At 33.7% G+C, this 27390-nt stretch overlaps 2 protein-coding genes and 1 pseudogene across 2 annotated transcripts; all 3 read left to right on the top strand.

Annotated features, from left to right (window-relative positions):
* Positions 1-5345: 5345 nt before the first annotated feature.
* Positions 5346-6300, top strand: LOC113175306 (olfactory receptor 1165-like; annotated as a pseudogene).
* Positions 6301-18801: 12501 nt separating this feature from the next.
* LOC113175305 (olfactory receptor 1165-like) lies at positions 18802-19761 on the top strand. Its single transcript, XM_026379577.2, has one exon. The coding sequence runs from the start codon at positions 18802-18804 to the stop codon at positions 19759-19761; it is 960 nt and encodes a 319-aa protein (XP_026235362.1).
* Positions 19762-25915: 6154 nt separating this feature from the next.
* On the top strand, positions 25916-26893 carry LOC113175334 (olfactory receptor 1165-like). The gene has a single exon (XM_026379606.1). The coding sequence runs from the start codon at positions 25916-25918 to the stop codon at positions 26891-26893; it is 978 nt and encodes a 325-aa protein (XP_026235391.1).
* Positions 26894-27390: the final 497 nt, after the last annotated feature.

Below are 27390 nucleotides of genomic sequence, written 5' to 3'. Positions count from 1 at the left end.
CAATATATTGAAGTGTTGGGCCTATTTTCTTCTAGTATATGCAAGATTTTTGGTCTAATACCTAGATTCTTGATCCACTGTGAGCTGAGTTTTGTGCAGGGTGAGAAAGAGGGGTAAAATTTCATTCTACTCCATATGCATTTACAGTTTTCTAAGCTCAATTTGTTGAAGAGGCTGTCTTTTCCCCAGTGTAAGTTATTGGCTCCTTTGTCTAGGATGAGTTAGCTGTGTTTTTGTGTTTTTATTTCTGTGTCTTCTATTCTATTCCACAGGTCTTCTTCCCTGTCTTGCTGCCAATATTAGTTCTATTCCTATAGCTCTTTAGTATAATATAAGGCTGATATTGTGATACTGCCTGCATAATTTTGTTTATTTATTTATTATTTATTTATCCATTTACTTTTGCTAAGAATTGCTTTGGGTATTCTGGTGAGTGCTTTTTCCACTCCCATGAATAGCATAATTGAAATTTTGATGGGAATTGCTTTGTGTATGTAAAGTGTTTGGGGGCCAATGTTTTCTTCTTGTATATGCAAGATTCCTGCTCTAATACCTAGATTCTTGATCCACTTTGAGCTGAGTTTTGTGCAGGGCGAGAAAGAAGGGCAAAATTTCATTCCACTACAAATGCACTTACAGTTTTCTGAGCTTTTAAACAATATTAGTACTTTCTTCTGGAACTGTCATGTGAATCCCCCTTATCAAGTAGATCTCTTAATTTTCTTGGGTAAAGAATATGTACATTTGTTGACATTGAAATTTAAAATAAATAGTTCTTAAACTTTACATCATTTCAGGAGTTCACCCTTGAACTCAACTGGTTTTTGAATGCGTTTCAAATAACACTAGTCCATTACTAATTAATACTATCATTGACCATTTATCTAAATATTTACATTGCTTAGAGCTTTGCTAAGCATGAGTCCCCTTGTATCATAAACCCATAAAAATCTTTCCCACTTTGGATCACAGCATATGTTCTTTAAAAATATGTTCTGATACATTAACCAGTCATTCAGGTTTGTTTTGTTTGTTTGTGTCTTTTTAAATTTTCTTATTGCTTCTCACTATATTTGCTGTGTTGGTAAAAGTGAAAAAAATTATAAAACCACATCCATCTTTTTTCTTTCATGAAAGAATATTTGACGTCTTTTTTTGAACAAAAATTATCTACAATTATGCAGAATGTTATTGGGATGCTTCTGTATTTTAACTCAAAGTTATACATCATTACAATGAAGATGCAATTCTTATCGATGTCTATATTGCAAATATCTCTTCTTGATTGATACAGCAAGGGTTTAGTTTCTGTATCTAAAAAAACATGTCTGAAGATCATGAAAATAATTCTTTAAAAATCTAATGAGACTACAAATCAGATGATAAAACAGTCAATATCAGAGACACATATTCCTAAACTAAAATCTGCATGTTGTTTTGGAATGCATATGTACCTTTTTCACTCAATGTGATAAAGAATTAATACTTTTTAAAACATAGAACTAATTACACAATTGCTATAGTGCACACATTTCTTTGGGCATCTTTTATTCTTTTCTTTTATTTTTTTTACATGCCATAGTGAAATGAAAGTAGAATAGAGTGAGAAAATGAAAAGATTTTGGTTCTCAGTGTTCTATTTTAAAGTGATCATTTGTTTGATTTTAAAGTATTTTTAGTGATTAATCTCTGCTGTAACTTCAACTAATATACTAGACTAAATATACTGATGTGGATCAACCAGACAAAGTATTTCAAGCAAAAATATTTATTCTGCAAGCATTCCCCAATTCAAAACAGCTGATACTTGTAAAGATGAACATAAAATGCTGCTTCATTTTTCCCCATTTCCCCTAGTCCTTTCATGTAACTGCACCAGAATTTTCAATCCTTTATTCAAACAAACAAACAAACAAACAAGACCCTTGGTAGTTACTATTTTTAAATGTCAGTGTCTATTTGAATTTCTCAAGACTTCATAGTTAGTCAAGAATCTGGGTATTATATTTATGCTAAGTGTTTGACACCACTATTTTTTTACCCTGACCTGCAACCCACAAGTGTAAATGTAGCAGGAATAATACATGAATGAAAAGTACCAGTGCTATAATCTATAGGACTATTCTGAAGAATATAGCTAGTCTATAGTGAAAGCCAGATACATAACATATGCCAGTTTTCTGAATTCCCTAGGTGAAGGTATATTCAGAATATATAGTATAGTGTAGTGTTCTTCCTATATACATGTAACTAAGTTGGTACATAAAAAAATTATAAAACCATATCCATCTTTACATTATTGCATGACTCAGACTATTTGACATCTTTATTTTGAACAAACTTTATCTATGATTTTGCAGAATGTTATGCAAACAAATCAAACAAGACTAAAAATGCTTATAACATATAATTATATTGGCATGACTGAAATAAATATGTTCTTGTTCTTTCATTTATGATTTTGTGATTTTCAGAGTGAACCTCCATATAGAAGTCAGGTATTTTTAAGACAAGTCTATCAATATATTGCCAATTTAGAAGAAACTATACTCCAGGTAACAGATGAGTGATTTTCTCTAATTCTGTTGTTTATAGTTCTTCAATATAATCAGGATTCTCCAAGGTCTGTGTCCCTAGGATTAAACAGCTAGATGTAAAACCAAGAGAATTATCATGGGATATATGTTCATGAGCTATATCTTCCTCAGAGCATCATTATGTTGTTGACAGTTGGAACAATGTTAACCCCTCCTTTATTAAATTCTGTTTTGGAAGAGTCACTGCCTTTAAAGGGATGTGAAATGTATAAGAACATTTTAATCATGAGGGAGAATGTGCATGAAGTGTGTTCATAAGGCAAGGAAATACAAAATTAAAAATGTATTTCAGGATAATATGTCCTTTGGTGAGTTGCTTCAATGCTGGGCAACTTTTCATTCTTCCAAGAGATGTGTTGAAATCCAGAAATGGCTTGGAGAGAAAACAAAAACAAAAACAACTGTGGGGTCTGAGATAGAGGAATGTCTCCTTAGTTCAGTGAATGGTGCATATTCAAAATACTAAATTCTGATTTCATGACTCCAAGGATAATTTGACTGAGTTTAAAACTTTGTTCTGAATTCTATGTCACACTAGAGGGTTTAAAATGAACTGTCAATGGTAAGTTTTTGTTTTCATTATTTATTGAATTTAGTAAAATAGAGAACACACCTAAATGCAAACATAAAATTTCAAATCTGTTATGCTTTCATAAATGTTTTGACAATATAAGTGCAAAGAATGTATAGCATGAGAAAAACTCACATTTGGATAACCATACACATTTTCTTGGAAGAGATATACAGGGAAAATGTGATTAAACAAGATTAAAACACAAGTGGAGGAATGGAGTCAATAAAATAGATCAGAAGAAATAAATCTTTTCAGAGAATGCAATTTTAAGATACCTGTATGAATGGAGAGTATTGCTTGTTGAAGTATTAAGGAAATGTCATCAAAATTCATAGCTTCCATTTATGCACTTTGAAAGACAGTGGAGTCAAAAACTTCACTGATTGTACTCAAGGGTTAGTTGGAGAATAGATTTTATTAGATAGCAAGCAATGTTCTGTTGAAATGCCTGCTGTTAAGAGTAGGAGTGAAGAATGAGAGACAGCTTTATATTTCCTCAATTTTCATTAACTGTGCCTGATTTTATAATAGGCCCAACCTGAGCATCTGAAAGGATAAGCAAAGGCAAAAAGCACCAGGGAGTGGTTGGGGAGCAATGCAAAGTGAGCATTATCTAAGCACTGGAGAAGGAGTCCATGGTCACTGAAATTCAAAAAGACATGTGAATTTGAAAACAAAAAGAAGTTAGAATATAAATTTTTAGGTCTAGTTTTTCAAGATCTTAAGGGTATAAATATGGGGTTTGTGGTTCACCAGTATCCCTATGTGTGACTATTTGCAAAGGTCACCAACTCACCTAAGTCTCTGCCATTACACCATGTCAAGTTTGCAAGGTACAGCAGTGCTCTGTGCTGGGACTAATAGTAGTAGGTTTCACAGTTTCTGTCACTTGAAACACATTAGCAAAAAATTTGTCCCAGTTCTCAGATGTGTTAAGATCACAGTTTTTTGACCTCTATTCACTGGGACATTGTGTGGATTGCAAAAATATGATGGTTTTGTTATTCAGTCTTACATATGCTTTTAGTTCTCTTTGGTCAACACTTCTAAAATGACCTCATGAATCAAGGGTTTAGGTAATTTTAATGAAAAATGATTATTTTTAGTAGTATATTTAAATGCTGATAATGGATTGTTTCTTTGTGTTTAATAAAATATGTGCTATAAAATGCACAGATGGAAGGTAATCCATGTGAAACTGTTAAGAAAATTTTCAAAATACACACTCAGCACATCGCTGTAAATATTTAGCATTGTCAACATTATAAATGACCATACAGTTTTTTATATAACTGTAAGAATGTATTTATCAGTGGAAGGGTTAATGATATACTTAAAAGTCCTCTTCAGTAGATGCTTCATGATAAATTGAAAATAAGGTTTGCTAGGTCAAGGATCACCTGCAATCCCAGACACTTGGGAAGCTGAGGAAGGACAATTGCACTTCCAAGACAGCCTGAGAAACTAGGCCAAAATCAAAGGAAATTAGTGACACCCTGTCCCCAAAAATAATTGGAGATGCAGTTCAGTGGTATTGCATGCAAGGACTCTGTAACCAAACATCCAAACAAATAAAGAAAGAAAGAAATATGAAAAGAAATAGAAAAAAGAAGGACAGAGAAAAGAAAAAGATACTAGAATATGTCTTGAAAATAAAAAAAATTAATTGTGTCGATAAAGAAGTGTAAGTTTGATGAAGTATATTCTGTCCCTCAAATTTTTATTCTTTTCTTTGTATTGGCATTTAGAAGTATTTTCTATTCTCAAGGATTCTCTTGATGTGTCATGTAAAATATATGATTAGCTCAATGATTTTCTGACATTTCTCTATGTCTCTGTGCTTGTCATAAAATATTTTCACATGAAGCCTTCCATGCGTCAGATACATTTATACACAATTTACATAAAATAATGATGATCACTACCACTTTTTTATTCAGATTAAAAAAAAAAAGTACAGTCCTGAAGTAAACAGTAACTTCCTTTTTATCAAGGACCAGGTAAGGGGTCAAGTAAGAATGCAAAGGTAAGCAGAGGACTCACCACAGAAAAACTGACAGCTTTCTTCCTCACTGGGCCACACTGAACATCACCTAAGTCTCTGCCATTACTCCATGAAGTTACAATGCTCCAATTTTATTTCTTTCCTCATGTTTTCTCTTTAAAGAAGAATCATGGCACATGAAGTCAGCAACCAGAGCACTGTAACTAAATTCATCCTGGTGGGGTTCTCAGAATTCGAACAGCTCCAGGCACCTATCTTCCTGCTATTCCTAACCACCTACACAGTCACTGTGGTGGGGAATGTGGGCATCATTGTAGTGAGAATCAATCCCAAGCTTCATATACCCATGTACTTCTTCCTTAGCCACCTCTCATCTAGATGTTTGCTACTTCAGTATGATTTCACCCAAGCTGTTAGAGATCTTGGTTGTGGAAGATAGAAGTATCTCCTTAAATGGATGCATGACACAGTTTTTCTTTGGCTGTGCATGTGTGATTACAGAAATGTTCATGTTGGCAGTGATCGCCTAAGACCGGTTTGTGGCCGTGTGTAACCCCCTTCTCTACACAGTTGCTCTGTCTTGCATGCTCTGTGCCCTCCTGGTGGGTGGATCTTACATGTGGGGTGTCCTCTGCTCATTGATACTCATATATTCTCTGATAAGACTGTCCTACTGTAGGTCTAATGTCATGAATCATTTTGGCTGTGAGTACTCTACCATCCTCTATTTGTCCTGCTCTGACACTTCTTTCAGTCAGATGGCGTGTTTCATCATTTCTATATTCAATGAAGTGTGTAGCCTCCTGATCATCCTTGCCTCCTATGTCTTCATCATTGCCACTGTCAGCAGGATGCCTTCTAAGGGTGGCCTCCACAAACCCTTCTCCACCTATGCCTCTCACCTGACTGCCATCAGCATCTTCCATGGGGTCATCCTCCTTCTCTACTGTGTGCCCCATGACAAAAGCTCCTGGCACCTGGTCAAAGTGGAGACTGCACTTTACTCTGTCATGATCCCCATGCTGAATCCCCTCATCTACAGCCTCAGGAACAGAGATGTGAAAGAGACAGTCAGGGGGCTCTTTTATTCCAAACTTCATTCTCTCCAAATAAAATTCAGATAAATATTTTTTTGTATAACAGAACCATGCACAATTATTAAAAATAATTTTATGAATCTTGTTTCTACTGAATATTTTAATAGTTTATATTCATGAAATATTGAATATGAAATGATTGTAAATTTTCAGAGTGCTTTATGATTTTCAGTTTGATGAAATATATATGCTGCTTTTGTATATTTCTTGTCAAGAATTTCAGAAGGTAGTATGCTATAAACTTCCCCAGTGAACATTACAGAAGTCAGAATGAGGAGTTAGAAGTACATATCTAGAACTCAATCCTTTTGCTACACCCTAGATTTTCCTTGTGCTTACTAGAGGAGTCAGAAACAAAAATAAAAGATGACTGCAGCAGATTCATATTAAATCTCACTGTGTTGAACCAGCAGTTCTATAAAGCATCACTTTTTGTTTCACCTTAATAGATTAAGTACAATGAGAACCCTTGGTTATATTATGACAACTATTGACAGAATTCAGCAAGTAGGTATTAAAAATAAGAGGTACTACTTTTATTCATCCCTTGTTGTATGAGTTCCAGTGTAATATATTAGAGTTCAATGAAATGTATTTAGACAATGCTGAGTGCAATAAAAATTTATGCTTACCTCTAACAATACTTGTACCCTGTTTTGAGGGATATGATGATTGTTTTGAAATTGTACCTTTGATCATGCATTCTAACAATAAATTCATCTCTTCTGTAAGTCTTCAACAGTGAATTTTCTTATGTACCCACTCATTTGCTTGAACAAAGAGTCAATGTTGTATGCTGTATCTTTCCTTTTCTTCCAAAATTTATAGAATGACAGTCACTAAGAAAGAAAAATATTAAACAGTTGGTTGGAAAACGTATTGCAGGATGTCTGATTTAAGAGTCAGATTTTCCTGGTCTCTGAACCCTAAATATATGGAATATGCAATCTCATGTGTATCTTATCCTTCCTCCATTTGTTCCATTCCTCCTTATCTAATCTACTGCACCTGTATTTTCCCCTCATTCCCCTGGTCCTGCATTTTATTGTGAGTTACCTTTCTTCTTCCTATTAGAGAAAGCATCTGATCTGTGGTTTTTTGGGACTTCCTTACTTCACTTAGCGTGACAGTTTCCAGATCTATCCATTTGTGAGCACAAATGTCATAAGGTCTTTCTTCTTTATGACTGAGTAAGGCTCCAATATGTATCTATCTATACCATATTTTCTTTATCTATTCATCTCCTGAAGGACACCTAGGTTGGCTCCTTACTTAGCTACTGTAAAATGACTGCTATAAACATTAATGGAGCTGCTTCACTGTAGTATGATGAATTTAAATCCTATGGGTACTTACCCAGGAGTGGGATATCTGGGTCAAGTGGTGGTTCCATTCCTAGTTTTTTGAGGCATCTAAATACTGCTTTCCAGAGTGATTGGACCAATTTGTGCTCATCCCATCAATGTATGAATGTAGATTTATCCTCACATTCTCATCAAATATTTATTGCTACTTGTATTCTTGATAATGCCATTCTGAGGTCAATTAGAGGAAACCTCTGTGTAGTTTTAATTTACATTTCTCTAATTCCTATAGAAGAATTTTTCATATTGACCTTTTGCATTTCTTCTTCTATGACTTGCCTTTTCAGTTCCTTTGCCCATTTATTGATTGGTCATTTGGTTTTCTTTTGGTGTTAAGTTTTTTGGGTTCTTGATATTTTTTCCTGGAAATTAATGATCCATCTTGGGGGCATGTGGCAAAGATTTTCTCCCATTCAGTACACTCTCTCTTTACATTCTCAAGTGTTTTCTTTGATCTGAAGAAGCTTTTTGGTTTGATGCCATTCCATTTATTGTTTATTGATTTTAATTTTTGATATTTGGTCTCTTATTAAGGATGTCAGTTCTTGTTCCAATATATTGAAGTGTTGGACCTATGTTTTCTCCAGTATATGCAAGATTTCTGGTCTAATATTTAGATTCTGGATCCACTGTGAGCTGAGTTTTTTGCAGGGTGAGAAAGAGGGGTAAAATTTCATTCTACTCCATATGCATTAACAGTTTTCTGAGCTCAATTTGTTGAAGAGGCTGTCTTTTCCCCAGTGTAAGTTATTGGCTCCTTTGTCTAGGATGAGTTAGCTGTGTTTTTGTGTTTTTATTTCTGTGTTTTCTATTCTATTCCATAGGTCTTCTTCCCTGTCTTGCTGCCAATACTAGTTCTATTCTTATAGCTCTTTAGTATAATTTAAGGCTGATGTTGTTATATCTCCTGCTTAATTTTGTTTATTTATTTATTATTTATTTATCCATTTACTTTTGCTAAGAATTGCTTTGGGTATTGTGGTGAGGTTTTCTCCACTCCCATGAAGAGCATAATTGAAATTTTGTGGGAATTGCTTTGTGTATGTAAAGTGTTTTGGGGCTTATATTTTCTTCTAGTATATGCTGATCAACTCCAAACTGAATTATCTCCAAATAAAATTCATATAAATATGTTTTGTATATCTTAACCATACTTAATTTAAAAAATATTCTTGATGGCACTTGTTTTTGAACCATATATTTGATTATGTGTGATTATGTAAATACTCATGTTTTTAGTGATGACCTATGACCTTCCAACCATTATTTAATATGAAATACTCTTGTGTCCATCCAATATTGAATACAATGTGCTCTTAAATGTTTAGGGCACTAAATTTCTGTTTCATTGCATATATGCTGCTTTTGTAGATTTCTCCTGAAGAATTTCAGAAGGTAATATGCTTCTAAACTTCCCCACTGAACACCACAGAAGTCAGAATGAGGAGTTAGTAGTCCAAATAGAATTCATTTTTTTGTGCCACAACCTGAATTTACCTTGGGATTAATATTTTCGAGGTTCAAATACAAATGAAAGGTGCCTTTATCTGATTCGTACTCAAATGTTTAGAACTCACTGTGTTGACCCACCAGTTTTATAAAGCATCACTTTTTGTTTCACCTTAATAGATTAAGTACAATGAGAACCCTTGGTTATATTATGAGAAGTATTGACTGACTTCTGCAAGTAGGTATTAAAAATAAGAGCTGCTACTTTTATGCATTATTTCAGCATTATCTCAATGCATCCCTTGTTGTCTGAGTTCCAGTGTAATATATTAGAGTTCCATGAAATGCATTGAGATAATGCTGAGTTTAATAAAAATTTATACTTACCTCTAACAATACTTGTACCCTGTTTTGAGGGAAATGACATGATTGTTTTGAAATTGTACCTTTGATCATGCATTCTAACAATAAAATCATCTTTTATGTACGTCTTTTATCATTAAATTGCCTTATGTACCCATTCAGTTGCTTAAACAAAGGAGTCAATATTACTTGGGTTCCCTCTTTTTCCAAAAATCATAGGATGAGAGTCACTAAAAAAGTATGTGCACAGTGCACAGTTCACTAAGAAATGTATTAAGGAACATTTGATTCAATGGTCAGGATTTCCTGGCCTTTGTACCCTTAGTGTATAGAATATGCAATCTTAAGTGCATCTTGCAGTTTCCATGAAACTTGAGATCACATACCTGAAACACAAGAAAAAAAAATTATAAGGGAATAAAGAAGTCATGACCAGTGATTTCAGCAAAGCCAAGTTGAGTATTAATTTGGAGATAATGTTGAGTTTTATAGCCAATAACTTAAATATATTTGTGGAAACACTAATAATAGAGTGCACAAATAAATTTCAAAAATAAATATAATCCAACAAGTATTTATTCTAGGAATATTAGGTTGCCATTACATTTAATTCATTAATGACCTATTACATTGGCATAATAAGGGGAACTCACAGATTTATTTCAATCTGCATAATAAATATGTTTGATCAATTTTTACAGATAAGCAGAACCAGCAATGTTTACATGTAAACCTATACCTTTTGTACTATCAGAATCTGTGTACATGAGGAACTTAAAAGATCAGTTCATGTCCTCATTAAACTTGACAGATCCCAAGATCTGCAGCCACAAGAAGCCATGAAAGCTAATGCTCAAGCTCCAGTGGTTGTTGAAAGGCCTGGGACCAGCAGAGCCATGGGTGCAGATCCAACTCAAGGGTCAGAAGGTCTGAGACCCAGGAGAAACTAGAGTCTAATTTTGAGTCTGTACAACAGAAAAATCCAGTGTCCTTGTCCTAAGACACTAAGTCAGAAGAGAACTGATTACTCAGAAGAGGAGTAGCTATTTTAGTAAAACCTAGGCATTTAACTGAGAATCTGCTTTATTCAGATGACTTATTTGTTAATCTCATTAAAAAATATCCTCACAGGAAATACCCATAATAATGTTGGGCATAGCATTGGCGTAGTCAATCGATAAGGAAAATTAACCTTCACTTGTTCATGGGAAAACAAAATAAAACAAACTTCAACGTAATCAGGAATAGAAGAAAAATTACTGAACTGTTACCACAAAGTACAAAACAAATGAAAATGGAAAGCATGATTAGGATAATGATAATAATAATGACCATGAGATGTTTACATTGTATTGGAATTGAACAGAATATAATTTATTTTATAAGAATAAATATAATTATAATAATTATTTTTTCCAATATATAAATATAGTACAAGTTTGTAAGGTCTACATTAAATCCTCTTAAAACATTTTTGAAAATTATATTTAGAGTACTTGGCCCTTCTTGGATATTTGATATATTTAATACTATTATAAATAGTATTTTCTTAAATATGTCATTTATCTTGTTATTATGAAAAAGTGCAACTTTTGTTTTATTTTGAATTTAAGAACTGCAAAATATTATCTATTTTTCCTCTTTTTCATTTTATTTCAAAATTATTTGTATTTTTATCTGTAAAATATCATATATCTTGAGGAAAAAACAAACATTATTTTACTCTTCTCTCTCATCTTAACATTTATACATGTATTTCTGCAAGTATTCAGAACTATACTGTTTTTACTTCAATGACTGACAAAATTAAAACTAAGAATACTATCTTGTTATTGTAAAAAATTCATGTTTTTTATTGGTTATTTTGGTTATATATGGCCCCAGAATCCATTTTGTTATAATTGTAAAATCATGGAATATATCTTATTCTAGTTAGAGTTCCATTCTTATGGATATACGTGCTGCTGGGATTCACTGTTTTGTTTTCATATACATACCTGGGAAAACTATTTTAGATTCCTTTCAGTATTCTCCTTTTCTTATCCCCCCTCTAGTCCCTCCATTCCCTTTCATCTAATCTATTGTACTCCTATTCTTCCCCTCATTCACTTCCATCCCCATTATTGTGGGTTACCTTCTACCTATCAGAGGAAACAATTGGTTTTTAGTTTTTTGGGACTGGCTTACTTCACTTAGCATAATAGAATCCACATCTATCAATTTGCTGGCAAATATCATAAAGTCATTCTTGTTGATCGCTGAGTAAGATTTGTATATATATACCAATGTTCTTTATCTGTTCATCTCTTGAAGGACACATAGGTTTGCTCCATAAGTTAGCTACTATAAAATGACTGCTATAAACATAAATGTGACATGATGTTTTTAAATCCTTTGGGTACCTATCAAGGAGGGGGATAACTGGTCAAGTGGTGATTTCATTCCTAGCTTTTTGAGGCACCTCCATACTGCTTTCCAGAGTGATTGCACCAATTTGCACTCATCCCAGCAATGTATGAGTGTAGCCTTATCCTCACATCCTCACCAATATTCATTGCCACTTGTATTCTTGATAATGCAATTTTGACTGCAGTGGAATGAAATCTCAGCATAGTTTTAATTTGCATTTCTCTAATTCCTAGAGATGTTGAACACTTTTTCACATATTTGTTGACCATTTCATTTCTTCTTCTGTGAAGTGCCTCTTCAGTTTCTTTGCACATTTATTAATGATATTGTTTGGTATTTGTCTAGAGTTAGGTTTTTTTAATTAATTATATATCCTGGAAATTAATGCTCTATTTGAGGGGTATGTGACAAAGATTGTCTCCCCTTATGTTATGCTCTCTCTTCATATTCTTGAGTGTTTGCTTTGATGTGAAGAAAATTCTGAGTTTGATGCCATCCCATTTATTGTTTATCGACTTTTTTTTTTTTTTTTTTTTTTTTTTTTTAGTTTTGGGGCTGTTATTAAGGAAGTCAGTTTCTGTTCCAATATACTGAAGTATTGGGTATTTCTGCTCTAATACCTAAATCTTTGATCCACTCTGAGCTGAGATTTGTGCAAGGTGAGGGATAGGGGTATAATTTCATTCCACTGCATATAGATTTCCAGTTTTCCTTGCACCATTTGTTAAAGAGTTTATCTTTTTTCTATAGAATGTTATTGGCTTCTCTCTAGTATGAGTCAGCTGTTTTTGTGTTTTAATCTCTTTGTCTTCTTTTCGGTTCCATTTGTTTTCTTCCCTGTTTTGGTTCCAATACATGCTGCTGATGTTATTCCTATAGCTCTATATTATAATATTAGGTCTGTTTGCAATGCCTTCTGCTTTGTTCCATTTATTTATTTATTTATTTTTACTAAAGATTGCTTTGGCTATTCTGCACCTCTTGTTTTTCCAGATGAATTTAATGGGTGCCTTTTCCACTTCCATAAAGAACATAATTGAAATTTTGATGGGAATTGCATTAATTATGTAAAATGGTTTTGGTTATATGTCCATATAGATAATATTTGTACTGCCTATCCAAGAATATGGGAGGTCTTTCTATCTTCTTAGGTCTCCTCAATTTCTTTCTTTTGTGTTCTGTAATTTTCACTGTACAAGCCTTTCACCTCATTTGTTAGATTCATTCCTTCTTTTCTTTCTTTCTTTTTTTAAGGCTATGGTAAACAGGATGGCTTCCTGATTTCTCTTTCAGCTGATTTGTCATTGGAGTATAGGAACACAATTGAAAATAATGCCTTAAAAATCTAATGAGACTATGTATGAGATGATAAAACTGTTAGTCTCTGATACACAGATTCCTTAACCTAAACCTGAATGCTATTTTGAAAAGAATATGTACCTTTTGCCAATTTAATAATATTAAGAATGAATAGTTTTTAAAAGGTAGAACTAACTGCACAATTGCTCCTAGGCACGCATGGCATTGGGCTTCCATCATTTTTTTTTTTTAGTTTAGTTTGTTAGCCATAGTAAGATATAAGAATAATAGAAAAGGAAAATGAAAGGATTTGATTATCAGTATTTTGTTTTAAAGTGATTATTTGTTTTGATTTAGAAGTATTTTTAGTAACTAACCTCTGCTGTCATTTGCACTCATTACCAGACCAAATGTGTTGATGTGGGTCATGCAGTCAAAGTGCTTCCAAGCAAATATTTATACTTGAATTTATATTTATTTTATTTATAATTATACTTGCTAGCTAGCCCCAATTAAGAACAGCTGACACTTGTAAAGATGAAAATAAAATGCTGATTCATTTTTGTCTACTGGTTTTTCCAACTTTTGCAATTGTAACTGCACTCATTAGTGTTTGTTTTCAAATGCTAGTGTCTCTGTACATTTCTCAAGACTTCATAGTCAGTCAAGAGTCTTGGTGGTATTTTTATTGATAAGATTTTGACATCACTATTTTTTTTACCCTATACGAATAAATGTTGTGTTTACAATAGATGGATTAAAACTATCAGTGCCAGATCTACAGGGATGTTCTGAAGAATATAGCTAGGTCTATAATAAAAGCCCTGATATATAACATATTACAGTTTTCTGACCCCCCCTAGCTAAAGACATATTTAGGATACCCATAATGTGATTGAATATACAAGAATATATAGTTCCAATATAGAGTATTTTTCTGCAAATACATATAAACACATGCAAACAAATCAAAGAAGAATAAAAATGCTTATAGTGTAGTATATATTTACATTGGGGTTGCTGCAATAAATAGGGTTCTGCTTTTAACTTGATTTGTGTGTGTGTGCTTTTCAGAATGTAACCTCTATATAGAAGTGACATATTTTTAAGACAAGTCAAACAACATCTTACTTATTTAGAAGAAATTATACTCCAATGAACAGAAGACAAATATTCTCTAATTGTTTTCTTGTTAGTTCTTCCCAACAGTGTGTATTCTCCAGAGGTCTGTGTCCCCTGAGTTAAGCAGCTAGATGTGAGCAAACTGCATGATCATGGAATATAGGTTCAAGATCTGTCTCTTTTTCGGGCATCCCCATGCTCCTACCAAAAACTTTTGACACATGGAAAAATGTTGTTAGTTCCATCCCTTATTGAATTCTATTCTGGAAGAGTCACTTCCTTTAAAGGGATGCAAATATGGATCAGAATATTTTAATTGTGAGGCAGAATGTATATGCAGTATGTTCATAATGGCAAGGAAGGCCACAATTAAAAATATATATCAGGAGAATCTGTCTTTTGGTAATTTACTTTAATATTGGGCATCTTTTCTTTCTTCTGTGACATGTGTTTAAATCCATAAATTGCTTTGAAAGGGGGAAAAAATCTATCAGGGCTGAGGGAGAGTATTTTCTATTGAGTTCAGTGAGCAGTGCATATACAATGTGCTAAATTTTATTTTCATGATTCTTAGGATAATTTGACAGAGTTTGAAACTTTGTTCTTAATGGCTATATCATACTAGAGGACTTAAGTGAAATCTTAAAGGTAGGTTTTGTTTTTTCATTAAATTTATTGAATTTAGTGAAATAGAGAACACACATAAACACAATCATTGAAATGATAAATCTTACATTTTTTAAATGTTCTAATGATATATGTGAAAAGAATATTGATCATGAGAAAAAGTAATATTTGGATAACTACAGAAGTTTTCTTGGAAGAGCTGTGTAGGGAAATTGTGATGAAACAAGACTAATTTAAATCATGAGTGGAGGAATAAAGTCAATTAAGTAGATTAGAAGAAATTAATGTTTTCATAGAATACAATTTTAAGAAACATGTATGAATGGACAGAATTGCTTCTTCATGTATTAAGGAAATATCAAAATCCATAGCCTCTGTTTGTGCACTTTGAAAGAAAGTGGAGACAAAAACTTCAATGAGTGTATTCAAGGGTTGTTTGAATGGTAGGCTTTTAAAAAATATCTTTTTAATTGTAGATGAACACAATACCTTTATTTTGTTTTATTTATATGTGTCTCTGAGGATCAAACCCAGTACCTCACTCCTGCTCTGCAAGTGCTCTACTACTGAGCTACATCCCCAGCTTAGATGATATTTCTTATTAGTTAGCAAAATATGTTGAACTGCCTGCTGGCCACAGTAGGAGTGAAGAATGAGAGATAGCTTGGTAGTTCTTCATTTTCCTTTAACCTTGACTGATTTTACAGCAGCCTCAGCCTGAGTTTTGGAAAGTATAGGCAAATGCAAAAAGCACCAGGCAGTGGTGGGGGAGCAGTCAGTGGGCACTGGAATTCAAAAGGGAATGTGAATTAAAATCTGAAAGGTTTTCACATACAAATTTTAAGACTATGCTGTCTTTTGTGATGCCCTAAATATTGATATGACACGAATGCTGCAATCTTAGCAATCCTGCAGGCACTTATCTTAATGACCTCCGAGGAACACTATAACTTTCACCACAATATTATTCTAGCATGAATTGCCTTGTGTGCATTTTTATGTACCTTTTTATTTGTAAATAAGGAACACACACTGCAGACCACCTCACAATGATAGTGAGGTAGGTAGGGAAGGAACATCTTTTTTTTTTTTTTTTAGAGAGAAAATTTTTAATATTTTTTTAAGCTTTCGGCGGACACAACATTTTTTTGTTTGTATGTGGTGCTGAGGATTGAACGCGGGCTGCATGCATGCCAGGTGAGCAAGCTACCCTTGAGCCACATCCCCAGCTCAAGATGGAGCACCTTTATGTGCTCCTGAACCCTTGCATTTTCCGATGCCTTCCTATGGTACCATACTAAAATCACATTATTGAGCTAATAGTTGGGATGCAAGAAGAGTTAATAATTGCTTGAATGACTAATTGCTCAAATCATAATGCAATGTAGAAGACTGGAATGGTCACTAATGATCAATAAGCCTAGTTGGAAGTGAAATTTTAATCCAGGATTCTAGGCAGACATCAACCTGAATTAAGGCAAGAAGTAGAGTTAGGGGTTGTACAATTGGATCAAAGGCCATGAAGCCAATAAAGGGAGATAAGAGAAGAATCAAGCTGAGCATAAAATTTTAAAATCAATGCACAATCTCTAAATTTCTCCAAGATCATTAGAGTATGAATCTGTGGTTTGTGGCTTTTATCAGTAACCCTGACAAAATTTGATATGGTAGTGAATGAACCTGACTCAGTTCAAACAATTAACTGCAAACTGTATGTTTGTAGAGATATAGAAATAATAGTTTCCTGAGTTTCTTCCTCCGTGTCCTTGATCAATTTTCTTTGGATAGTGAGTCTAGTGTTAGTGCTTAATGTCAGATAAAGAAGGTTAATGTTGTAATAAGAATATTGAACATACACTCTGGGATATGTTTTAACGCTTTGAGAAAGTAAATAAATATTCAGTAAATATAAAATAAGGTTATTTAGCCAGGCAAAGTAAGAAGACTGATTAAAGTGTCTTGAAATATTTGAAAGTCTATATTCTGAGAATTATCATTATTTTTCTTTGTTCCTTAGAATGAGAAATGTGTATACTCAGAAAGAACAATTCTAAACTTCAATACTAATAAAGGACATTACAAGGTACACGTTTAAATATGGAATTGACTATGATGACTAGTGCCTCAATTTCTTGTCATGACAAGGATTCAAGAGAACTCTGAAATGTGAACTCAGTGGCTTTATTGTGAAAATGGGTGGCAGGAATTTTGTTAATGGAGGCTCAACACAAAGCTTGCAAAACAGAATTCTTAGAATTTGGTTTTATTTACTTTTTTTCTAGGTATACATGACAGTAGATTGTATTTTGACATACTACACATACATAGAAGAAAATATAACTTGTTCCAATTAGGATCCCATTATTGAGGTTATATATGACATGGAGTTACATTGTTCGTGTACTTATATGCAATAGGAAAGATAGGTCCGATTTATTCTACTGTTTTTTCTATTCCCTGCCCTTACCTTCATTATCCTTTTTTAGACTAATAAACTTTTACATTTCCACTCCCTTGTCCTGGGTTAGTAATCAAATATCAGAGAAAATATTCTGCCTTTGATATTTTGGCATTGGCTTATTGCACTTCTCCAGTTCCATCCATAATTTCATTATTCTTTAGGACTGAGTAAAATTCCATTGTATATATTTACCACATTTTCTTTATCCATCCATCTGTTGAAGGGCTTTTATATTGATTCCATAGCTTGGCTATTGTGAATTGAGATACTATAAAAATTGAAGTGGCTACATAACTATACTATGCTGATTATAAATCCTTTGAGTGTAAACGAGGTGTAGGACAACTGGGTCAAATGGTGGTTCCATTCCAAGTTTTCTAAGGACCTTCACATTGCATTCCAGAGTGCTTTCATGAACTTGCAGTCCCTCCAGCAATGTTAGAGTTTATGTTTTTCCCCACATCCTTGCCAACATTTTTTATTACTTTTATTCTTGATAATTGCCATTCTGACTGCAGTGAGATTACATCTTAGTGTAGATTTGACTTATCTAAGTTTTAGAGATGTTAAACATTTTTTTCATATATTTTTTGACCATTAATAATTTATCTTCTGTGTAATGCCTATTCTGACCCTTAGCCCATTTATTGATTAGGTTATTATTATTTTTTTACGTTAAGTTTTTTGACTTCTTTGTATATCCTGGAGGAGCTTTTGTTAAAGATTTTCTCCCATTCTGTAAGCTCTCTGTTCATGTTCTTGATTGTGTCCTTTGTTGTGAAGAAGCTTCTTAGTTTGATACCATCTCATTTATCGATTCTTGATTTTGATTCTTGTGCTTTCGGTGCCTTATTGAAGAAATTGGTTCTTAAGCCAACATGATAGAGAGTTGGGCCTACTTTTTTTTCTAGTAGGCGCAGAGTGTTCGTTCTACCATTTAGATACTTGATCCACTTTGAGTTGAGTTTTAAGCTTTTTATTATTTTGTACTTATTTGCATATTAAAAGCATTTACTATTCCCAAGGACTTATGTGATTTGATAATATGAATAAGACAATCATCTCAAGGATAGTCTGAGATTACTACATGTCTCCTTGCCTGTCATAAAATTGTATTTTAATGTGAAGTCTTCCATACATCAGAAATTCCATATATAGACAATTTTTATAAAATTGTGATGTTGAACACTTCCACTTTTTTTTATTCCAGATAAGACAACTACCATCCTGAAGAACACAGTAACTTGCTCTGAAGCAGCAGCCAGTAAGATTCCCAAGGGGAGCAAAAGGTCATCACTGCACACTGATCACGTTCATCCTCACTGGCCTACATTGAGCATCACCTCAGTGCCTGCCTCTCCACCATGTCAAGTTCTGCTGCTGTATTTTATTTTCCTTCCTCATATTTTTTTTTTTTTTTGTTCAAGAAGGATCATGGTAAGTGAAGTCAGAAACCAGAGCTCTGTGGCCACATTCATCCTGGTGGGGTTCTCAGAATTCCCGCACCTACAGGCACCCCTCTTCCTGGTGTTCCTCAACATCTACACTGTCACTCTGGTGGGGAACTTGGGCATAATTGTGGTCATAAGGATCAATCCCAAGCTTCATACACCCATGTACTTTTTCCTCAGCCACCTCTCATTTCTGGATATTTGCTACTCCAGTGTATTCACACCCAAGCTGTTAGAGATCTTGGTTGTGGAAGACAGAACTATCTCCTTCAATGGGTGCATGACACAGTTTTTCTTTATTTGTATGTTTGTGGTTACAGAAATGTTCATGTTGGCTGTGATGGCCTATGACCGATTTGTGGCTGTGTGTAATCCCTTGCTCTACACAGTTGCCATGTCTCGCAAGCTCTGTTCCCTCTTAGTGTCTGGGACATACATGTGGGGTGGCCTGTGCTCCTTGATACTCACTTACTCTCTGCTAGTACAGTCCTATTGTGGATCTAATGTCATAAATCACTTTGGCTGTGAGTACTCTGCCATCCTCGCTTTGTCCTGCTCTGACACTTCTTTCAGTCAGATGGCATGTTTCGTCATTTCTACATTCAATGAAGTGTGTAGCCTCCTGATCATCCTTGCCTCCTATGTCTTCATCATTGCCACTGTCAGCAGGATGCCTTCTAAGGGTGGCCTCCGCAAAGCCTTCTCCACCTGTACCTCTCACCTGACTGCCATCAGCATCTTCCATGGGATCATCCTCCTTCTCTACTGTGTGCCCCATGACAAAAGCTCCTGGATCCTGGTCAAAGTGGACACTGTTCTTTTTACTGTCATGATTCCCATGCTGAATCCCCTGATCTACAGCCTCAGGAACAAAGATGTAAAAGAGACAGTTAGGAGGCTGATCAACTCCAAACTGCATTCTCTCCACATAAAATTCAGATAAATGTTTTTGTATATCCTAACAGTACACAACTTTTAAAAATGTTTTTGGTGATACTTAAGTTTTAACTAAATATATAATATGTTCTTCTCCACTCAATATTGAATAAGAAATGCTCTTCAATGTTCTGAGTGCTTTCTAATTTTCTGGTTTCATTACAAATATCCTGCTTTTGTGTATTTCTTCTGAAGAATTTCAGAAAGCATGCTTCCAAACATTTTCACGGAACACTACAGAAGTCCAGAATTAGGAGTTAGAAGTCCATATTTAGAACTTACTTCCATTTCTACAGCCTGGCTGTTCTTTGTTCTTTAAGTAGTGAAAACACAAATGACATCTTCCTATACCAGAATCATACTCAAGCCTTCAGAACCCACTGTGTTTACTCAGAAAGTTCTGTGAAGCATAACTTTCTGTTTCACTCTAATACTTTAAGTGCAATAAGAAGCTTTTGTTACATATGAAAAAATATTGACTGGCTTTATGAAGTAAGTTTTGAAAATAAGAGGTATATCTGTGTGCATCACCCATTTTCTGAGTATTCACGCAATATGTTACAGTTCAATGAAATGTATTGAGGTAATGCTGAGTGCAATGAAAATTTATGGTTACTTCTAACAATATGTGTATCCTGTTTTGAGGGACATGACATAATAGTTATGAAATTGTACCTTTGATCATCCATTCTAACAATAAATTCATCTCTTATGTAAGTGTTTATGAGTAAATTTCCTTATATACCATTAAATTGGTTAAACAGAGGAGTCAATGTTATTTATGTTCCCTGTTCTTTCCTGAACATCTGTAGGTTACATTGATTATACCTCCAAAATAGATCTATTTATTTTTTTTTAAGGAAGGAATTATTTTTTAAAAAAAGGCTTTATTCTATTTATTCATTTGTATAGATCTGTTTCTTGATTTCCATCCTCTCTGATCTATCATTGTAATACATTTGGAATTTAGTGGTTAATGCAACCCTAATATGGTTATTTTTCTTACAAGAAAGTTATTAATGAGAGATTAGTTATTATGTTCTTAGAAAATTTTAAATCTATTTCCCTCTGTTGATTAGAACTGTAATATACATTTCTATTACATTTATAGTGAAAAGCATTCTCTTTGTAAAAAAATGTAGTAATTGACTCTGATATTGACTTTAAAATTTAAAAACATGTTCTAAAATATTTTTTAAATACCTAACTAGTTCTTAAGTAGATGAAGAGCTGAAATATCACCAGTAACTCAAAGCCAATCACAGCCCGTTCTCCCAACTCCCTGCAATAATAAAATTATTACTTTAATCATAAAGATACACTACTTCTTCTATAGGTATTAACTGTCTATCTCTTAAAAACACAAATTAGCATTTGCCATTGGCAAACTTTAAGGGAACACAATCATGTAGTGTGTGTTTCATGCACCCAACTTTTATAAATTATCCATATGATTTTACAAATCATTAATTTTGGTGCATGCATTTATTATTTTAAAATTTTTATTCTTATTTAATATTTCATCAAGTGAATGTTCCAGAAATTTTTGTAAGTCCATATAGATTGAAGGACATTTGGCATCCTTCAAATTAGGAAATATATTCTGTTATACAGCGCATAAATACTCATTATAATGAAATTGCACACATATTTACATCTGAATATTTTAAATTGTTCCTATCAATTACACTTTTAACAGTAATGTTCAAAAGTTAAAAAGTTATTATCTATTTTCTCAACAACAGTCAGTATTATTAGTCATTATTTTACCCATTTGTTGTAGATATTTCATTGCAGCTTTAATTTGAATATTTGTGATTATTGAGATAAGGCATATTTTAATGTGCTTATTGATATTTTCTAAATGTCTACGTATGATGCTTTGCCAGCATTTTCAATTATTTGTGATTTATATTATTTATAACTGAAAAATTTCATATACATTATGAAAATTATCACTTTTCATCTGTGTTCCTTGAAATTTTTTTACATCATGCTTTATTTTCATGTTACTAATATCCTTTGACAAAGAGCAAGTTTAAATCCTAACTTAGATAATATATTTTGTCTAATGTTTTAAATATTATTTAAAACCATATTTATCCCCTTGAAATCAAGAAGATATTCTTCCCTATAGTATTCAAGATGATTTTTGTTCTACACATTCTATATTAACATTTATTTGATAGAGTTCCTTCAAATATGCTAACATTAATGTAAATTTTTAATGATTATCATTTTAGAATTGTTGAAAAATTCTTTTCTGCCAAACAACAACATATTTCATTTATCCAAAACATTTATCAGCAACCTCCCCCCAAAACCAACAAAAATTCATACGTACTAAAACAGAATGCGATTTTCTTTTTTTGTGAATTTCAAAAGGTTCATATTTTGAATAATCAATTACAAATGGTATAAAATATGGAGTTATTGTTATGGATTGGTTTTATTTTTCTAATGACCAGCATATCAACATGTTAAACTTTCCCATATGATTTGGTGATTTAAATTAATTATAGTTTAAATTAGAAATAAGGGATTTTCTCCAAATTGTGTTGTTTATACTCAGAGAAAACACCTAGTAAAGATTCTCTAAGGTATGATTCCCCAAGGTCAGTCAGTTCCAGGTAAAATACTCAACGTGAGGCCTGAATTTGACTTCTGGGTCTGACTCACCTGAAGAGACTCTGTGATGCCCAGATTTGTTTTTCATTATAAGATAATTTTTATATCCTTGGTACCTTCAGTGGTATATTTTTAATAGTATTCTCATTGCTTAATTACCAACTAAAACGATTTGTAAAACAGCTACTTTATATGAGAAATAATTTTTTTTAATAATTTGCTAAATGAGACTTCAATAAATAAATCTGAATTTTATTGAATTATTGAATCTAAACACTATAGTAGGATTTGGGTGGGGAAAATTATATTAAAAAATTACAATTATTTTTTTTGTCAGAGGAACACCTTTTGAGCCTAGTGACAGTCGTGTGTATATCCATCAACTGAGAATAAGAATACCAGGTATTGAACTCTCTTTCCTACACCTTTAAGACCTTGGCATGATCTTGTTTTAAACTTCATCTATGTTCTTTAATAATGTTTAATAACTCTGGCAGATATTAATGTTATGCAAATTATCCATTCTCAATTTTTAAAAATCTTTAAGAGGGAAATATTAAATAAATTGTAACACTGTAAAGAGATACAATATGCCTTGTATATAATTTTCACTTTGAAGTCACATGGGTGAAAGCAGATCTGGTGTAAATGGTGTAACTGAAGTCCCGATTTATCACAGAAGTTTTCTATAAGAGTGTACCTGGAATCTGACAGTAGGAGGTAATTGTTCTTAGAATTTGAGGGGAAATCTGTTGTCCTATTTGGAAGTGATATTTTGATGAATGTATTGAATTATAAAATAATATATTCATGAGAGATTGAAAATGCTGAATGAACAGAAGGAACAGCAGTAGCCTATGGGGATGAAGGTACATTAGAGATTATAGGTCATCACACAGAAGTTCATAGATTACAGGTATGTTGTGAAAAGTTCATTTTGTAAATGTATAAGAATTTGAGCACCACAATAATGTAAGACTTAAATTCAGTTGTGCAGGGTTGGAGTAGACTGGTCACCTGAGGATCCCCTGTTACCTAGCTGATTATAAGTGGAATAAGCATTAAGTTGAGAGAACAGTTTGAGATCTTTCATTTGGCTCTAAGTTGTTTTGCTCAGCCTGAAGTCAAGATGAAAAGATGGCCTGAAGGAGCCAGAGAAAAACAGGGAGTAAGGAATACAAGAGAAAATAATGATTAGACCTTGTATCAGGTCAACCTAAGTGGAAATTCTGCCTTAGATGCCTGGTCATATGTAGGATAGAAGTTGTTAGTTCTCTCTAAAATTCTTCTCCTTAAATGTGCAAATAGAATAGTCCCATATGCATAAAGTATTATTATTATTATTATTATTATTATTATTATTGTTGTCGTCACGGGTACATGTACCTGATATCACTATGTATATGGGGCATCTCCAATTAGAAAATAATGTAAAACCATCATCCAGTACTATGTTCCACATTTAGGGAATGTCCCCAGAACTTAGTTTATTTTTTTCTTTACTTTGTGACATTATTTTTATTAATTGAATAAGAGACTAATATTCTCAAGGTTTGAGAGCCTGGAATAAGTTTGTATGTAAAACTAAAGGAGTAGTTAGAATGAAATCAACAAAGAACACTCCTTTTACTATCTCTGCCAAAATTTTTCTACTTCTTGTTCCCTATTGGCCCATATCTTGATTTCCAAAACAATATCTGGCTCTGCGTTCTAGGATTTTTCTTTATTGGTTAAAAATTACTAGTAAATTTAAAAAGACAACTTTATAAAGAATAGAAAAAAGAAACTGAGTCCTAGGTGGATTCCCTACAATGTAGAACACAGTCCTGGATGTTTTAACATCAATTTCTAATTTAAGATATCCCATATACTTCATTATATCATGTAAATGAAACAGTTACAGTAATAATGATGATGATAATCTAATGCCTGTAGGATCATTGTATTTTTATAGATAAGAGAAGAGATTCAGAGAGCATGAATAGCTTCTCAGAGCCACATACAAACAGGCTGCTGAGGCAGAATTTCGACAGGGTATTCTGATCTGAAGTCTAAGATTTTAACAAAGTTTGTACATATTTTCAAGAAGAAGTGTAAATGATCTATTAACAAGGTTTGGCCAATCAGCGAAATGATTACTAGTATTTGCAGCACTGGTAATCTGAGACAAGGATGTCAAGATGATATGGCCCATTAAAGGAACCAGTATTGAAGAAAGGGGAAATAATTCAGGTAGTTGTGAAGATTCAGACAGTGTTTACCACACAAGGGGAATAAATGTTTAAAATCTTATAAAAGTGGTGTGTTTGTGCTGGATTTGTCCCTCTGCAGACAATGCAAGAAACCAGCTTAGGGTTTTCTGACAACTAAACATTATCTATTGTGTGATGTAAACTTTAAGAAACAGAGGGGAAATATTGCTGAAGACGTGAAAACAGAAGGATCCTTGTGTTTCCTTCTACCCTGAAGTAGGTCTCAACCTTGTTTCGCAGACTTCATCTGTTTGACCTGCTTAATTGTACCACACCCATAAAAGTAAAACTCAAGTTTTGTATCACGTGTTGATTACATAGATTGGTCTAAATGTCTAGGATTTCTGATAGGAATAATGTATATCTCAGCCTTCCAAATCTGCAAGGATTTCAAAAATAAAGTAAATCATTTCTATATTTGAAAAGAACCATTTTTTCAATCACATGAACAATACAAAAAGTTAAAAATGAAACAACACAATGACTCCATGACCTGGACATGGGTGCACTGTTTGTAAGGTGAATTAGCCATGGTAAATTATGTAGAAAGTCATGATTTTGTATAACTGTAAAAAGTCTGTAAAGTGCTGCTTAATACAGAACAGTATTGCCTCAGATTTCATGTGTGAAAATGATAGAATTATTTATGCTTGTGAACCAAGCTCTGGTATACACTTCAATCCTTACTAAATGCGTTTATATCATAGTATTTTACACCCAACATCAAAAGTTGCTTTTTGTTAGTTGGAATTTCTTCCTTTGTATACATTTTCTTGTTTGTATTTGATGTATACAATTTATATGTTTTTTTTTGTTACTGCACATGATATTTTTCCAATTTTTCAAATTTTCAAAATTAAAGAATGCTCAACATTTTTCCTTAGAAGTAAAATAATTTAGATTATATAGCTTTTACAGATGCTCGAAGGGTAGGATAGCAGCATCACTGAGAAACTGAAGTGTAGATGATTTCAGAGAAGACAAATCAAGGTTTTTCAGATGACCAAAGGGGATTCTATGCAACTTTGACTATAGGGTATTTCTAGAACAGTAACACTAAAATATCCATACTGAACTGTTCAGTACCAATTAAGCTTCGGGAATGCAGCTGCCTGACTGGATTATAAACAAGGAATACCTGGTGAAACCGGTTCTTAGGATCCCTATTGGCAGGCATGGTTGAGCCATCTCTGTGGCAGAATGTCCCGCTGCCATGAATTAAGATAGGTTCCTCTGCTTTCCTTTCACAACACCTTCTCTCTGCTCTTTCAGCTTCTTGGGATGAACTCTCGGATTTCCTCCAACAGGAGCCAAATGCAGGATGAGGGGAACCAGAGTACAGTCTTCACTTTCATCTTCCTGGGCTTCTCAGAATATCCAAAGCTCCAGGTGCCCTTGTTCCTGATATTCTTGACCATCTACACCATTTCTGTGCTGGAAAACCTTGGTATGATACTGATCATCAGGATTAACCCCAAACTCCACACTCCCATGTACTTTTTCCTCAGCCATTTATCCTTTGTTGATTTTTGCTACACCACCACAATTGCACCCAAACTTTTAGATTTCTTGGTTGTGGAGGACAGAAGTATGTCCTTCAAAGGATGCATAACACAGTTTTTCTTTGGCTGCACCTGTGTCATCACACAAACGTTTATTTTGGCAGTGATGGCTTATGACCGGTTTGTGGCTGTTTGTAACCCCCTGCTCTACACAGTTGCTATGTCTCGAAAGCTCTGTGCTCTGCTGGTGGCTGGAAGTTACATATGGGGTGGAATCTGTTCCTCCACACTCACATATTTTCTTTTGGCCCTATCTTACTGTGGATCTGGAATTATCAATCACTTTTGCTGTGAGTATTCCGCCATCATCTCTGCATCCTGCTCGGATTCCTCCCTCAGCCAGTTGGCATGTTTAGTCATCTGTATGTTCAATGAGATTTGTAGCCTGCTGATCATCCTTACCTCCTATGTCGTCATAGTCATTACAGTCATCAAGATCCCTGCCAAGGGTGGCCTCAGAAAAGCTTTCTCCACCTGTGGCTCCCACCTGGCTGCTATCTGCTTCTGCCATGGGGTCATCCTCCTTCTCTACTGTGTGCTCAAATCTAAAAGCTCCTTGCTCCTTGTCAAATTTGCCACTGTGTTTTACAGCATGGTCATCCCTATGCTAAATCCCCTCATCTACAGCCTAAGGAATAAAGATGTCAAGGAGACCTTGAGCAAGTTAATGCACTTAAAAGTGCTTTCTCACTCATGATAGTTACACCCTCCCCCCACACACATTTCCCTTCTAATTTCAAAATAATGTGGATTAAACATTGCATTGATTTTAATTGTTTCTTCAAATAATGGTATGCAATTGTTTAGAGAACTTGTGAGATAATTTAAATATATCAGATTGTTAAATCAAGTTATACTTTAATAACCACTTATGAGCAAAGGAGAATAATGAGAAGGGAAATTCTGTGTGTTTTTTTTTTTTTTACCTCAACTAGAATGTAGTAGGTTAAACGATGGTTTTCTATGATGTCCATAGTCTATTTTTTAGAGCTTAAGTATGTTTCTTTTTATTTCAATTTCTTCATTTTATTCCCTACCCAATCCTTCATTTCTATTTTTAGTGTTCTCTTATTCTGTATCCCAATGTGGCAACCTTATACACAGAACTTTATTAATAATAATTCTCTGTTTATTCCTCCAACCAAGTGAAGAAAGAACATGAGCAACACTATTTGATTTCCACGTAAGCATTTT

The sequence above is a fragment of the Urocitellus parryii genome, chromosome 4, assembly GCF_045843805.1.
Source record: "Urocitellus parryii isolate mUroPar1 chromosome 4, mUroPar1.hap1, whole genome shotgun sequence".
Classification (NCBI taxonomy): Eukaryota; Metazoa; Chordata; class Mammalia; order Rodentia; family Sciuridae; genus Urocitellus; species Urocitellus parryii.
Note: the sequence above shows the minus strand (reverse complement) of the source record. Positions and strands in the feature narration are given on the sequence as shown.